The 17,500-nt window shown below is 41.5% G+C and overlaps 1 protein-coding gene across 5 annotated transcripts in view; it reads left to right on the top strand.

The window, feature by feature from the left end:
* Positions 1-17,500, top strand: part of nvd (cholesterol 7-desaturase nvd) — a 120,214-nt gene that overhangs the window by 93,737 nt on the left and 8,977 nt on the right. For all 5 annotated transcript variants that reach the window (XR_011230994.1, XM_069338660.1, XM_069338659.1 and 2 more), the window contains exons 3-8: positions 14,586-14,750; positions 15,078-15,288; positions 15,536-15,714; positions 16,214-16,315; positions 16,616-16,765; positions 17,348-17,500. The exon at positions 17,348-17,500 is cut by the window's right edge and continues 21 nt beyond it. Coding sequence is in view for 4 of the 5 variants with exons in the window: in XM_069338660.1 (XP_069194761.1) it covers positions 14,586-14,750; positions 15,078-15,288; positions 15,536-15,714; positions 16,214-16,315; positions 16,616-16,765; positions 17,348-17,500 (960 nt within the window). In the remaining variant the exon portion in view is untranslated. The remainder of the gene's footprint in view (positions 1-14,585; positions 14,751-15,077; positions 15,289-15,535; positions 15,715-16,213; positions 16,316-16,615; positions 16,766-17,347) is intronic.

Here is a 17,500-nt window from a genome sequence, read left to right as displayed (position 1 = left end):
GTTACAACTTGCTATATTGGTTGTTATAACTGGTTAGGAGTTGTTAAAACTTGTTCGAACGTTGTACCAACGTCGTAGTTTCGGTGTGTGTTTGGCGGGCATTGAGTACAAGTTTACAGTATTTGCATGAAGGTGGAATCTATCATATATGACTTACATGGTCTGCACTCGGAACCTGCAAGGGATGGCATGCAAGACGCACTGAAGTTAAGGACATCATTAAGCCTTGCCAAAACCCAGTGCCCAACAGAGAGAGAACATCGTTTTTCTAACAACCCAAAACCCTGAAGATCCAGCACTTCGCCCAGATGGTATCACAACATACCCCTGGAAGAACGGCAAACAGCGGGTGCAGAACTACGCATGTGTATCTATCCTGGCTGACCTCTGTATACACTTAGGAGCTGGTCGTTCATGTGGTGTGGCCAAACATAAGGAAGCAGTAAAATAAAACAAATACAGGCACCTGGAACATCATAGCTTCTGAGACTATTGGCCCCTAGGGTAAGGGTGCCATTAGTTTTCTCAAGGAACTGGACTCTAGGCTCACTGACGTTACTAAAGACCCTTGTGCTGCCAGTTTTCTGTCTCAGTGTGGCGATCCAGAGGCCCCCCCCCCCGCCCAGAAGGCCTCCCTGCCCACACCCTTCACACGACCTGCGGTTCACCCCACCAGGAAGGGTGGGTGGGGGGGGGGGACAGATGCGTGTGGTGTGGTCAACAAAGGGAGTCACCAGTGTGCCAATGAGTGAAAAAAAAGTTGAGTCCAGTTCTGCGGTGAACATAGCGAGTATCGTGCCCAGTACACCACACACTCAGGGCAACCTGCCCTCTTACAAAGAACGATGCATTTCGCTCGTTTCGATTTCGGTCGTATTAGAAAATGTAAGCTGCTCGCATACTGGGCGGACGTACTGGGCGGACGTACTGGGCGGACGTACTGGGGACGTACTGGGACGAAAACGGGACGTACTGTCCCATTTTCTGTTTTGGGTCCTCTGGTGGGTTAGCAGAGGACACTTTAATCTTACCGTTTTCTTGACATTGGAAAACCTTAGGAGGACGGGCTGCTCAGTGCGCCAGAATATATTTATCAGTGTGTAGTGATATAAAAGGAAATTATCCTAGTATTGAGTGTCCCCCCCCCCCGCTCCCAGTGTGCAATGTCTCCCACCCACCCACCCACGGTACCCGCTTTCCCGCCCCCAGCCCGCCTCCTACCAGCGAACACCCTCCTACACCCACCCACCCTCCCACGGTACCCGCTTTCCCGCCCCGAGCCCGCCTCCTACCAGCGAACACCCTCCTACACCCACCCACCCACCCCAGGCATCGATCTAGACATGGTGTGGGCGCAGGCATGTCAAACTGATGGTTCCCCGAGGGCCATAGGGGTCATATTTGTGTCGTCATGAGGGCCACACACCACAGCTAATTGAAGTCATTTAATAAATATTACTGCAGAATATTTTTATTACTTAAACTTAGAAACATACAATGTACATACAAATGGTTTAGCGGTTAGCAACCTTCATGAATGCAAAGTAATGAAGTAGTTAAACAAAAGAAAACAAAAACACCGTTTTAAAGATGATGTGGAATATGAAAAATAAAAATATAAAATTAAAAATAAAATCACCGAATCAACTGAAAAGAAATTTAAGCCAGCTTAGCAGTTAACCTCATGTTTATTTTTAGAAGTCTTAACTCGCAATTTTCTTTGTGCTTTTGAAGTCTATTAAAAGGTGATAGTTTAAATAATAAAAAAACGGCAATTTTGGCCATTAAATGACCAAATTACAGTATCGTTCGTGTGGGCCGCATGCGGCCCTCGGGCCGAATTTTTGACAGGCCTGGACTACTGTAAAGAGCATCTACCAGGTTTCTCCCAGCCAGGAAGGAGACAAATACTCGAGTGCAAGGTGACAGTCACATCATCTATTGGGATGGCAGAAGAGGCCGCTGCCAGCTGGCAGACCCCCAACGCAGCCAATCAAAGGAGAGACACATGCAGGGTTTGTGGGGGAAACATCAGCATCATCCCGGTCTCTTAGAGTCATACGCCAGCATGGTAACTGTGCTGGGTCAGGGAATTCAACAGGGAGCCCTCCTTGCACCCTCCCTCTTTTTCATAGCGGTTAGAGAAATCACAAACTTCAATCTAAGTACATAGTACATGTAACCTTCAATCTAAGTGCATAGGTATGACGTCGACCAAGCTGACGAGGCATTTGACCTGTCATCTTCAATCCGGTGCCCCCAGGAATCACATGAGGCAAGCCCATGACATCACCCTAACAAGAGAAATGTTGAACAAAAATACCTGTATATTAGACAAAACCCAAGATGTAAGAAGATTACAAATTCTTGAAGCAATTCACATAAGAACAGAACAACCTACCATGAACACCCAAATCAAGGAACTATTTACTCTACCCACCATGAGAGTAAGGAGAAGACAAGAACATATCGATGCCAACACAGAAGACAATGTCCAACATAACAGGCCAATTACACTGGATTAATCTTTGTGTTTAGATAGGAGATGCCTCGTATGGGCCAATAAGCCTTCTGCAGCCCCTATGTTTACCCCTTATGTATCCCCCCATGTTTTCACCTTCATTGTATTATCACCTGACCTAATGCGGGTATAAAATCAACTAGTATTGTAAGATCTGTTCACTTGAGAATGAACCATGGAGGTTCGAAACGTCGTGCAAATTATACAAATAAGTGTAATACACTCTATAGTAAATCACTTCTTTTCTTCACCTTAAAAGTACGAAAATGAGTTTTGGAGAACTCCTATTTCAATTAAGCCCTGATGCTAAGAAAATAGTTAGAGGGATAGAAGCCCTAAACCAGAAAATAATAAATACAGAATATGCGGTCATATTCAATGAAACATGTTTGAAAGAAAACCTGCTGCCAGTATACACCAATATATATATATATATATATATATATATATATATATATATATATATATATATATATATATATAAGAGGATGTTTATCTGACTGTTATCCAAGGTTGGAGAGTTACAGAGTGACTGGTGGGAGTAGGGGGCACAGTCATATGGAGGTCGGGCCGGTGTAGATAAAATAGTATGCGCAGAGTCCGCAGACTTTTAGAGTTTGTTCATTATATTGTGTGGCAGGTGGCTACAGGTGACGGATCTCCCAATCCTGAGCACTCCAGGTGCAAACTCAGTGAGCAAGAACTGCGGCATGATCTCCCACACTACATCACCGAATGCCCAGTTATTAGATCTTTCAGACCAGTTGGCATGAGGTACCTAGAGCTTTGCAATTACTTTATTCACTCTCGTATTCTTGAGGATATCTTCATATTGCACCCAAAATTTGCTAGTGCAGACTACTGAACATATGGCCCTGAATGACTAACCGTCCTGTATGATGGGGACTTCTAGTATCACTGCTACCTTATTCGCTCTCGTGTTCATGATGATATCCTTATAATGCTCCCAGAGTTTGCCAGAGCAGACTACTTGTCACATGCCTCTGTATGACTAACCATCCTGTGTGATGGGGATTTTAGCATCACGTAGCTAGTTTTGTGGCACACTGTACGCCCCTTCATATAGTCTAGGGCAGCTGCACAAATGTAAATGTACCTAAATGTATTAATAAACAACAAATAAAAAAGGGGGCTCCTATCACGTAAATATCGCCATCTTTTAGGGTCGCTCCAGGCACCCGTGGGTATGTTTGTGTATATATATATATATATATATATATATATATATATATATATATATATATATATATATATATATATATATATATTATGTATTATAAATTATGTATTATGTATTATAAATTATGTATTATATATATATATATATATATATATATATATATATATATATATATATATAATATATACATAATTTAGTACCACTGTTTTTATTCTGTTTATTACAAAAATCGATAGTAGGTTTTTATGATAACCAAAACTTAGTTACGAAGCCGTCTATAATTTTGTTTTATCGTTTTCAAATCATTTTTTATTCTACGTTATAGATACATTTTCGTACAGTTTGATCTATTCTTTCCATGGTGTTAAGCCCTTACGTTAACACACCCATGTTTTAACACATTTCCATATAAATATGGTTATCTTAATAGAACATCAGAATATTAATACTTTATATTTACTGATCTGCATTTTGTCTAATATAACACACACCATGTGTTATCACACCGTAATTAGAAGAAACTGTGACGCGGTACCTGTTAGAACTCAGACCAAATTAAAGAGGAAGAAAGAGGGACAACGCACCGTACGTCTCAGGGAACACAGATATTAACATTTGTCTCTAATTGTACTCTAAGGCATACCTCGTTAAAGGATCTCAACAACAATGAAGGAAGGATGTTGAAGGACAAACAACATAAGTGATGAACAAATCCACAAGGGCCGTGACGAGGATTCGAACCTGCGTCCGGGAGCATCCCAGACACTGCCGTAATCGACTGAGCTACGACAGGGTTAAAAGAGTTGAAACCGAAGTTCTATTTGTTCATTTGATGCATCACGTTAGTGTTATCTCTGTGTGTAACATAAGTGATCTCATGTTGTTTGTACTGGTGTTCTTGGTGAGTTGTTTGGTATACGTATGTCTAAGTGTCTAATAGTAGGTTTTAGTTATCACTAATTATCAGGTACGTATTCGTAGGAGATTACGAATTACTCGTATTCATACGAGGAATGCTAACGCAAAATATTTAAATCATATATTGTTTTAACATAAAGGTGTACCCAGATGTGTAGTTCAGTATCCACAGGTACTTCAGCTCATTTGTATTTTTTTTTTTTATGCTACATACGTATTACTTGAGATTCTTCCGCTTGAAATTGCCAACGCTAATAGCCTGATAATTAATGATCATATTGAACGTTACCTTTGGTTAAACATATTTCAATTCTTGGTCTTGCTTTGTCTAGTTGACCATTTAAATAGATGTTTACCTATTGATTATTTCGCGAAGTCTTCTACTCCCGCAGCATGGGCGGCGGCCAACCTTCACTGGTGGATTGTCTGATATGTGAGACTGTTTATCTTCGTAGCCATAACAGCTAGGCTTATCCGGTAACGCCAGCAGATATTTGTCCAGTGCTCACTTGAACGCTTCCATTGTTGTTCTGGCTACATTTCTCATCTTTGTTGAAAGGTGACTGAAGAATAGTGGTCCTCTGATGTTTACACCGTGTTTTATAACTGTGTCTGTGGCAAACCGACTTTGCATGTCGTATAATTTATTACCAATTGCTCCATATATGTAGATTGTACATTTCTTCATAGCTCTAAAGGAACATGGTGCTGCAATGGCGCACTGTTATAGAAGGCAAATATGCAGTTGCTACACATTGAGGAAGAGGGCCAAACCTACTGCTGTAGTGGGCCCGAAATATTACTGTGGTACAATGCTGTAGAGGGCAAAGATGGTTACACAATTAACACTGCTGTAGATTACCAAATGTGCCTCTGTGTTTTCCAGTTGTAGAGAGTCGTAGTGCCTATATGGCTCACTGATGTAATGGGCCATGCTGCCATTTTGTGGCGCAATATTGTAGAGGTCCATTATACCACTATGTTGACTGCTGTAGAGGGCTAAAGTTAGTGTCATGTAGTCACTATGTAACTAAGTTTGTTCGTATTTGTAAAGTTTAAGGGGTATAGAGTATCAATCGTCCATCTGTCGCTGATAATGCGAAATTATGTATATAACAATATTACAATTTTATTTATCTGTCATCACTGTGAACAACCGTGAAATAATATTTTTCATATTCTAAATCTTTTACATATCAAATGATCCACTATCTTTCCTTGGAGTTTCCTTACACTCCATCATCCCGATGACTGCTGGAAGATCACGGTAGACCTCAGTGATTTTTCCTTTGTCCCTACTGTAAAATCTACTTAAACATTTTAATATTTCAATGAGCAATAGCAAGTTTTCCGCTTGAAGTATATACAAATGATCAGAAGTAGAGAATAAGCAGCCAAGAACTAGAAGATAGCCCAGGGGACGCGGGGGGGGGGGGGTGTGACTAGTCTGACTCGCCTGATACAATTATCTTCTTTCCATTTGTGCAGGGTTTCTAAAACTCTGTATAGCTTTTTATTTTAAAACAATTTTGTAGAAAGGAAGCTGGAAAAGACCTATTAACTCCTGCGAAGCAGCTCATATATAAACCTATACACGCCACACAACTATATCCCTTAATTCTTCAGTGACATTGCAACTGTATCACTCTAAAAATTTTAGTGGCACAGTAAGTCTACTTCTCTTAGTTCTTTAGTGATAAAGCAACTCTATTCCTGTTAGTTGTTTAGTGAGGAGCACAAAACTCACTGTTTTAGTTTACCGCAGAGGTATTAGTCGCAGTGAGCGAAGAGAGGAATCCAAATGGAATATGAGGAGTAGCACCAGAAAGTAGAAGCCAAGAGAAGAATGACTGTAGGGCAGGAAATGAGAAGTGTTGTGAGGAGGTAAGATGGTGGGCCAGAAACAAGGATGTCCTCCAGCGGGGAGCGTCTGGCCGTGTCACCTTGGTGCTGCTGAGCGCTGACCTCTACTATTGTTGTTATGCTAATTCTTCTCAAGACCAACATGCACTACAATTTTATCATTTACGGCATTATATACTTCACTTTTGCGGTTAGCTCTCTCTTGAACTGGTACAGATGGCGTTCATTTTGGTGGTAATTCTTCAAGAATAGGACGAATCCCATGTTCTTCCTACCCGTCATGCAAGTCAAATCAGGTTTTATCGGAAGGAATATATTGCCAACGTGCACCATTGCAAAATGCAATGGTTTGTGTAAATTTGTATAAATATTTTGTTGGTAAATTACATGTTTCACTAAACTTCATTAACTGCATATGTGCAGTACATCTTTTAGTGACTAAAGGTGGCTTTGGCTGCTGCGTTTCAGTACTTAAAAAAAAGCAAATACTTCATATTTGAGTTTAGTATCGGTTCTTATCACAGTGCTATTTTAACTAGGTTGGAAATCTATTTAGTAAAGGGAAATTATTTATAGTAACCTTGAACTTTGGGGGTGTTGTGTTGTGTTGTGGGGGGGATGTCCACACCGACCAACGCTGTCAGGTTGCCAGGTTCCTTCCTGTGTTGACACAAGTGCTATATGTAAACACACGCGCCCTTCTTCAGTGTAAGAGATGTATGGAAATGTAATGGGTCTTATAGATGAAGGAGTTGTTCAAGCTAACTCAATACAGTTTTTATTTTATTGTTTTGAGAAAAGGCGGGGCTTAGGAGCTAACGTTTGAGCCTGCAAATACATTCAGGTGATTACGTGCAAACATTAACACACACATCGCATTAGGCATGAACTATCGTGTAGCAATTTCGTTAATAAATGCTGAACGTTATCAGGGACTAAAATATAATCTTACATGCTATATTTGTGTTCACGCTTATACGATAAGCTGGACCTGTATTTGGCAAGCTTATGCTGAAGCACGAGTCTCTGTTAATATGATACTTTAGACAGGAGAACTGAGTGGATGACAGAGGGTGGTAGGCCAGCTGTAGAATTCAGGCATGTAAAGACACTTTTGGGCTTAAGCCCAAAAGTGTCTTTATGGGCTTAAGCCTTTGCCAATAACACAGGTTGTCGCGTATTCTATTTAACATATTGTGTTAGAAGTTGGACTTTGCAGCGTCCACTAGCCTTGCTCTCCTTGTATCGTATGTATCGTATCGTGTGTGTACTCAACTAGTTGAGTACACACACACACACACACCTCGCGGCTGAGTGGTCAGTGCTTGGGGGATCGTAGTCCTAATGGCTCGGCTTCGATTCCCGGCGGAAGCGGAAACAAATGGGCAGAGCTAGGTGAACACAAGCATCAGGAGTGAAAGAAACTCTGCCCGTGTGTGTGTGTGTGTGTGTGTGTGTGTGTGTGTGTGTGTGTGTGTGTGTGTGTGTGTTTAAGAAAGGAAGTACTTATCCACAAAACATTTGTTGTCATTGTCGTGTGCACATAGAAAATTTCTCGGAAGCCTGATAATATCAGTTTACAGCGGCGCACTCTGCTTTCCCGAAGGTCGTACGCGGAACGTGCCACGCAAAAGAAACCAAAAATATTACTTCCGCGTGCGTCTAATACCGAGATATCTTACACGTGACATCTTAATTTAAACACGACCAGGGAAGAACAGAGAAAATGGGAGCGAATATGTACAAAAGAGGAACTCAAGTAAAGACTTGAGAGCAGAAGACAACAAAAATCTGAAAAAGAAAGAAATGTTGACACTAATTTTTTCATGGCCAATTAAACTGCTTATCCTGTATTGCGAAGTGGACAACCTGGGGAGAATGTGGTATATATTGTATATATATTTGCCAGTGGATTGAGATCATATATAAACTGCTTCACTATAAATTTGTAAACAGTATGTTTCTCTAGCACGGGGGAGACATCTCCCGTCATGCAGGGTGCAGCCGCACCTCCACAGATCTCCACTATCAGCTAATGATACTGGTGATGGCTCCAAAGGGCCACCACTTACGGGCTATTCATGCCCGTGCCACCTTTTGGGTGGCTTAATCTTCATCAATCATCAATCGTTTCTCTAGTAATTCGTGATTACTACAGGGCAAATCACAGATATGAAATATGAACTGGTTATATATGAATCTTATGTCTATCTTAGCATACCTTATGTCTAACCTAGCCTATCTTATGCCTAATTAAGCAGTCTAAAGCCTAATATACATAATTTTAGAACTAATTTAATCAATTAATATAATTGGCCTATGAAGGCTTAGATTTGTTTGTTGCCTTCTTAGTCGTGCGCTCTACAAAATTAATAGTACAAACTCCTTTTTTTGTGAGTGCAACAGTCCATTTTTTACGTTCGACCAATAGTTGCTATATGTGCTAGCATTTTTGGATGACACGTGGCCAAAACTTTATCATGTCAACGACCCCCCAAACACGATGAACCACATCCTAGGACCCTCAACTAAGACAAAAATATTGTCCACACTGTACATACAATATTTACTTATTTTCCAAAAAAGTAGTAATAGATTAGACCATTTTCCTTTTCAGTGATTTGTAGTAGTAATATGCAAGCAATGTAAATTCTGTACAAATATTCCCACAACACACAAACGCAATACTGTGTTACCGCCAGAAATAGTAACAAATTTCTTTTCATATAAAACAGTCAGAGTAAGTAAACACAAGTCAGCCAATCAGGCGTCTCCTGTCTATTGAGATGGATGGTCAACCTCTCCTCTTTATAGGCCCATTTTAACGTGTACTTTACATAAGGCCAACAGCTGTCCTACTAGAAAATGGTTACTGCTCACAAAATCGATATAGTGTTCCTTTTTCTGCTCCTGGGTCCTCTGGTTGGTTAGGATTAAGCACTTTGAGAAAATCAACTGGAGCTCTTAGGTGACTCGAACCCGCGACCACTGTACCACCCTAACTTGGTATAAGCTATACAACCTAGGGTTCTACTGAATCGACAGGAAGTCTGAGGACCTTTCCTGGATCACAACCTGTTCTCCTAAATTAGTTGGTTACAGGTTAAACGGAATCCTATAAATTACCCAAGTTCATTAACCTTTTGACCGATTTTTACGTAATTTGCCATTCTTATTTTACGTATCCGAATTTACCCAGTCACACTTGAGCCAAGGACGAAGTGGCTTCTCTGCTTCCTTCTTCAAGTCTCGTTGACTGTCAGTTATTGCGTATTTAAGTTTAGTATAGCTGACCGAGAAGACCTTAGCGTACTGCGCAGTGTTTTGGTATATGCGCGCCTAGAATATACCTCGGGATCATGATATAAAAATTCTCATGATGCTGTAATTTGAAGTATTGTTTACGAAATAGTCTACACCGCTTGCAATGCTTGCCTGTGAAAACACTTTAACTTGAAGTAATTTTTTATTCATCTTTTTGTTTTCGCTGACCAAATAATTTAGTACGGCCGCGTTCTGGTGCGTACTAGACGGAGCAAACTAGGTATGCTCTCCTGTCCTAAAAGAACGTCGCATTTTGACGTATGCAAAATTGACATAGTGTCCCGTTTCCTGTTTTGGCTCCTCTGGTAGGTTAGGATAAGGGCACTTTAGTATGACAGTTTCTTGACGTTGGGAAATCTTAGGAGGACGGGCTGGATGAACCCGGACATTACCACGTCGGTACAATAAATAAGCACGGAGGCAAGTCCAGACTGGTAAATGTGTGTCTGGGGAAATTATTAGTAGGAAACCAGTCTCGGTATGCAGGTCTGTGTCTTCAGGGGCTTGTCGCTAGTGTGTGTGCGTGTGTGTGCGTGTGTGCGTGTGTGTGCGTGTGTGCGTGTGTGTGTGTGTGTGTGTGTGTGTGTGTGTGTGTGTGTGTGTGTGTGTGTGTGTGTGTGTGTGTGTGTGTGTGTGTGTGTGTGTGTATGTGTGTGTGTGTGTGTGTAATTACCTCATTGTAATTACACGATAAGAGCTACTCGTGGTGTCCCGTCTTCCTAATAATCTGTCATATGACGCTTTGAATTTACCGATTATTTTGGCATCTACCGCGGCTTCTCACATGTTCCAACCGTCCACAGCTCTGTTCACAGAAGGTATTCTTATATTTTTTCGGCACGTTTGTTTCCTTGGCTTGAATCTGTGACCTCTGGTTTTTAAAATTTAATGTTTCAAAAATTCCTATTTGTACATTTTGCCTCTTCTGTTACTATTTTGTATTTTTTGGAATGACACATCAAGAGAAGAGGTTGGTTAACACTGGTTCAGTCAAACGGGAGAGAACGCCTTTGTTCTCATGTGGGGGTATACATATTTCTGAGTGTACCTGTTTGGTACACATTTCACCACCAAGTTCGCTGACCACAAGTCGCTGACCACAAGTCGCTGAAGACCGTATTCAATAACTCGCAATCAATATAATAAACGCACATTGAGAGATGGGCTCTTATTCTTAAGTTATACAACTTTACTGTGTAGTTAATTCCATGTGCTGACGACCCTGCAGTTTACATCAGTCGTCATCCTACGAACAGTATAATTATCACCAAAGATCAGCAAGTGGCCGAAAATATATACGCTTTGTAACTTGCAATAAGTTACCCCAAGGCGATCACCCTTCATGTGATCCGCACTCCGATCAAGAAGAACCTAATACTGAAAGAAAGAGCTGATCCATTAAATACGAGAAATTGGCAACGCAACACGCCCTCAAGAGTTGAATAAGCTGCGTTCCAAGCACTTGATCGTATCCAGAAAGGTTTAAGGGTTTTACGCCAGTGAGGCACCGTGCAACCAGATTCTCTAATCTTCATTCCATCAACTCTCCCGCAACATTGTATTACATATGTCAGGATAACCAAGGCCTTCTGAGGTCCAAAGAGCTGCTACGAGAAACAGTGTGGTTTTCTGACACTGATTGCCAATAAAAGGTCACGCAGGGTCCCTAATTTCGTTGTTACGCTGCAGTGGTTGATTTAATACTAACACCTGCAACCTTCATCACAAACTGCTGCACCACGGACAAAAGTATCGATAGAGTTCTTTTGACCGCTACCAACTGGAGAGTAACAGTGGCAATCATTGCTGACTACCACACTTGTTATCCAGAAGATGAAACCATGTACAAGGGCCGTCGTCCTAGCGGGCCGCCATTCAATGGACAAGTCTTCATCGACTTGTTGAGTACAAGGGTGCAAACACCATCGTGTGAAGGTTATCTTGAGATGATTTCGGGGCTTTAGTGTCCCCGCGGCCCGGTCCTCGACCAGGCCTCCACCCCCAGGAAGCAGCCCGTGACAGCTGACTAACTCCCAGGTACCTATTTACTGCTAGGTAACAGGGGCATTCAGGGTGAAAGAAACTTTGCCCATTTGTTTCTGCCTCGTGCGGGAATCGAACCCGCGCCACAGAATTGCGAGTCCTGCGCGCTATCCACCAGGCTACGAGGCCCCGAGGTGAAGCCGCTAGTCCCGCAAGAAAATTAAGAAGTCGATCGATGCATACAGACAGCCACTTACAGTTACCCCCAAGTTTCGTCCATAGTCATACAACATAACCCAGTGAAGGTTATTTACCCTTTCCTTAATGATTTTCACGAAATATTGAAAAAAGACTTTAGTTCCTGCTTGAAGGCTTAGAGAAAATGGCTTGCGTCTCATTTTCTTCACTTTTGCGTTCCCGAGAAAAGTTTAGTTTAGTTCATATGTTTAGCACCCGTACCCATCCTGTGAGCGGTGGTGGAAAAAAAAACTAGAGGAACATAATGTGCTCTGTGAACGGAACCTTAATATTCATTTAACTAAGCAAGTTACTTCATTAATGAACTAGTTATAGTTTGGTTGTATATATGACAACACTTTAGTAAGTAATGCAGATAGTTTCCCATAGTTTTTATGGGAATCGAACCTGCGCTACAAGACACCCTAGGACCCGCCTCCTAGCTAATGGTTTGGTGTTGGACTTAAGGCCTATCAATCTCTTGGGGTTATTACGATCATGGCAATTGCTTGTAGATCAACCAGCAAGAATATTTAGTCCTGAACACAGTCCAGGACTAAACACACTCACTCTCTCTCTCTCTAAATAATATATATATATATATATATATATATATATATATATATATATATATATATATATATATATATATATATATATATATATATATATATATATTCTTGTTTTATTTATGTGTGTATTTATAAATGTATTTATTTCCCTGTTCTGCCCTATTTTCACCTGGTGTTTTTAAGTTCACTTGATGTTCGGTTTCTCAGCCGTGGCCACCATTGAAGCTGTGGATGAAGCTGGCACCAACACTTTTTTCATTGCATTTAACGATCAACAGCTAGCATATGAAAACCTCTTTACGTGTGTGTGTGTGTGTGTGTGTGTGTGTGTGTGTGTGGGGGGGTGTTCTGGGTACAACCTGTTCTTGACAGTGATGAGACCCCAGACCAAGCTTGCCGTCACTCTTCCTATCAGGACAATGAAGAGGAAGGAAGCTTTTAAGTCGGTGTTTTTTTTTTTTGTCATTGACTTACGAGCCTCATTTTCTAGGAAGAATTGTAAAGTACAAAAACATTCCCCAGAGTTGTGCAGTGTGTTTATATCCCACACAGGCAACAAGTTTTTTTTTTTTTTTTTTTTTTACAGACATTATATTTTATCCTTGTTGAAGATAACCGACGCAACTGTTCAGTTTCCTCTATTGCTAATATTTTATTGAGATAGTTGATTGGTTAATCGATGGCTTGATTGGGTAATTGGGTGATGTATTAGAGTACCCTTTGGCACTGTGGCAACTAGTTAGTTGTAGCCGTAGATGGTCAAGCAACACAATGAGGGATGAACTGTGTTGGGGGAATACAGCGTAAGGCTTACACTGCCTTGTGTTGATGGGACGGAAGGGGTGCTAGTGCTGCCTCCGGAGATGAGGCGGTGTATAACATACTGGATGATGAGATGTATATTATACTGCGATGAGCTGCATATAACACTAGAATATGAGAGATGAGGTGTATATCGTACTGGGATATGATGTGTATCATGCTGCAAGATGATGTGTATAGCACATTTTGAGATAAGGTGTACATACTTTGACCCAAATATCACAGTAACAAGGTTATCGCGAATAACCGAACTTAATTACGGGCTCACTATAGCCCGTGCTACGTTGACATTTCGTTCTGAGTAGCTCAATCTAAAACAACAACTGATTGATTGATGATTAAGCCACCCAAGAGGTGGCACGGGCTGTTGTTGTTGTAATTGTAGATTCAGCTACTCAAAACATAAAGTTCCAAGTAGCACGGGCTATGGTAAGCCCGTAAGGTCTTGTATGTGGTGATCATGTCTCCCCTAACTCTTCTCTCTTCCAGCGACATGAAGTTTAGTTCCCGTAGTCTTTCTTCGCAGCTCATACCTCTTCAGTTCGGATACTAGTCTGATGGCATACCTTTGAACCTTCTCCAGTTTAGTCTTGTGCTAGACTAAATACGGACTCCATGCTGGAGCTGCGTGCTCCAGTATTGGTCTGACATATATGGTATACAAAGTTCTAAATGATTCCTTACAAAACTTTTTAAAAACAGTTCGTATTTTGGCTAACCTGGCATGAGGCACTGATGATATCCTCTTGATGTGGGCTTCAGGGGATAGGTCCGGTATGATAGTAACCCCAGGTCTTTCTCTCTCCCTGATTCTTGAAGGATTTCATATCCCAAATGGTACGTATGTACCTGCTTAACTAAACCTATCTTCATTATTTTACATTTGCTCGAGTTAAACTCTAATAGCCATTTGTTAGACCAGTCCTTCAGTTTGTCCAGGTCCGCCGTCATTTCTTCACTTTCTGATGTGTAGTTTGGATATCATATCTTCAGCCACGTTATTGTGACTCATCGCCTGCACAAGAAATAATCAATCATCGACACTAGAATCAAATGTTCTAATTCATAGATAATCTTCATTTTAAATATTCATGTTTCTAATTAAACTTTTACTAAATTGAGTTATGAATGGTTGTGGGGACAGGATATGATTGACGTGGGCTGGGGGTGCTTGGGAGGAGATGGGAGGGCGCCCCTGACGGAGAAGATCAGGGAGGTGCAGAGGCTGAGGAAGACAGGTAACCTGCCGCCCGTCTACCCCAACGGCTGGTTCGCCGTCATAGAGTCCAGACAGCTCGCCAGGGCTCAGGTACTCCACGTTGTGTGTGTTCTACACGACACTACCCAACACTCATTCATCTCATTTGTTACTATTTTACTACCGTCATTATCTTGTCTTGCTACCTATGACGGTGTTTTAAAATAAATGTTAATGATTTGCGGCTATTTATTAAAACACCCACACACATACACGTATATATAAAAACATATAGTCTATAAAAACATATATATTGCATATAGTCCTGGGGACCATTCAGGCGTGTTCGCACACGTATATATAAGTTTAATATAATGTAGTTCACTTTCTTTTAATAAGAGTTTTAGTAAGAAAGATTATAATGTGTGTGAACGTCAGGTGGTGCCAGTGCAGATGTTCGGGGAGACGCTGGCGGTGTTCCGGGGCGAGGATGGGTCTGCCCACGTCACTGACGCCTACTGCCCGCACATCGGTGCCAACATGGCGGTGGGTGGTGTGGTCAAGGGGGACTGTCTCGAGTGCCCCTTCCATGGCTGGCTGTTCAGGGGCTCTGATGGCGCCTGCGTCCACATTCCCTACTCTGCCAAAGGTCAGTCACCACATACACCAGCGACTTCATTCACGCACATTGTATGTTCAGCCACCGTCGACAACGTCGGGTTGTCAACGTTGCTTCAGTATCGGGTGAACGTGGTGAGCGGGAATATAAACCTGAGAAAGGAAAGTTTATTTTAGTAACGTTACTTATTAAATTAAAGTAGTACTGGTTAATACGTGAGAGTATACTACTAGCACCGGCTGGAGCACGCGAACTAAGAGATGTATTCCTCGGGCAGTACCTAAGACGGCTCGGGTGAAGCGGTGGGAGAGCCAAGAAGTGAATGGATTCGTCTTCGTGTGGCACGACGCTGAGGGCCGCCCGCCGATGTGGCACTTACCAGAGGTCCAGCAGATCACCGACGGCTCCTGGATCTTCCGCGGCCGCACTGTTCATCATATCCTCGCTCACATCCAGGTAATATGCTCTATCTCTCTCAAAGGAAGTTCCGCCATTCTAGACGGGGGGCGATATTATTTTAAAGAAAAGCTAACTAGGGCGTTCCCTGGAAATAATTCAGGGTCGTACATAGATAAACATTCGGATTTCATGGACAACCGAAAGGAGACGATTTCTGATTTCGCTCTTCATGATGTTTAAATGAGGAAAAATTAAATAAAAAAATTACTCAAAAATACATTTACATAAGATTAGAATTAGTCTATCAATCTCTTGCAGAACTAGTTACCTTGGGGTTCCGCGGAGCCAAGATTAACAAACTAATAAATCACATTTTACTGAACTAAATAATATTTTGGTGCTTTGATGTGAAATAATGACGAAAAGAGTTATTAGAAGCAATCATTGGTGAAGCATAAACTGTGATGCAGCTCTGCTGCCGACATGTAATTGTAATACATAAAGTTAGTGTGTGTAAGTTAAAGACAAAAAAATAAAAATGGTGTTTTGGTGGTAGGAGATACCCGAGAACGGCGCTGACCTGGCTCACCTGGGCCACCTGCATGTGCCTAGTGTCTTCAAGGGCTCTGATCTGAGATACGTCTTTGCAAACAGCCAGGTATGTTGGGTCCTTGTCTCTTCCTCCGTTCTTGTTGGGGTAAGCCAGTCTAGGGACCAGTTCTGCTTAATAACGCACAAATATGAATATAAATGTTAATAAATATAATTTACAACCAATTATATGTCGTATATTAATGGCTATGTGTAGCATGAACTTGGTGATATTAGTAAATACGATATAACTCCTTAAAGTTCCAAATAAAATAATGTCCTGAATGAAGCTGGAATATCTAACTGACAAAACTATTTACATCTAGCTGGCCTAAATATATGCAAGTCCTCCCTGACCATATTGCAGTTGTTTGACTTCGCCAAACACACGTGGAGAGGCGAGTGGCAAGTGCGGCCGGCGCCGGAGTCCCACACGGCGGACCTCAAAGTCACCCACGCCTTCTCTCTCTTCGGCGGCAAGTTCAAACTCTTCACAATGGTCGTCAAGGCGGAGCAGGTGAACATAATCACTTGAGCATATTTACTTTAAGTGTTCAATTGGTGATTCATTGGGTTATGATAATTGGTGACCCAAGGGGGTCTCTTTGAGTGTAATAAGTATGTATTTCAAGGCGCCTCTGGGCGTAGTAAGCTGGTGATCGAATGGGGCTTTATATGTAGTATTTAGATTATTTGCCCTTTCGATGAATAAATTTATATGAAACAATTATAAAAGTGCTGATTAATTATATTAAATTATGTTTCAATCGAAAGTTTAAGTTAATGTGGATTATCTCCAAATACTGGTACCAGTAATGACTCAAATTTTAATTCAAAATTATATTAAACAATATTAACACTGCATTTAAACAAAATTGAATTTCAGTACAATATTTCTTGCCATCACTATATTAGACATTTTACCTTCAATAATTGCTGCCATAGTTACTTTATATGTAATTTACTGCCTTGAAAATATGTGACACCTAAGACGAGTGTGTGTGTTGGTTGGTGGCGCGTCTGGGGTCATCCCAAAACGTAGGTTCGAACCCTCATCATGGCCCTTGTGGATTTGTTCATTTGGCGGTGGTGTTAACAGATTGGACCTGGTGTGGTGCACCTGCACTTTAACACGGGTCTGGGCTCCGGAGTGCTTGTCCAGACCGTCACACCGATGGAGCCGCTCAGACAGAGAGTCGTCCACCAGTTCTTCTCCTCCAGAACCTTCATCGCACCCTATGCCAAGTTCGTC

This window comes from Procambarus clarkii, chromosome 40 (assembly GCF_040958095.1).
Source record: "Procambarus clarkii isolate CNS0578487 chromosome 40, FALCON_Pclarkii_2.0, whole genome shotgun sequence".
NCBI lineage: Eukaryota > Metazoa > Arthropoda > Malacostraca > Decapoda > Cambaridae > Procambarus > Procambarus clarkii.
The sequence above is the reverse complement of the archived record's forward strand: the minus strand, read 5'-3'. Positions and strand labels throughout refer to the sequence as shown.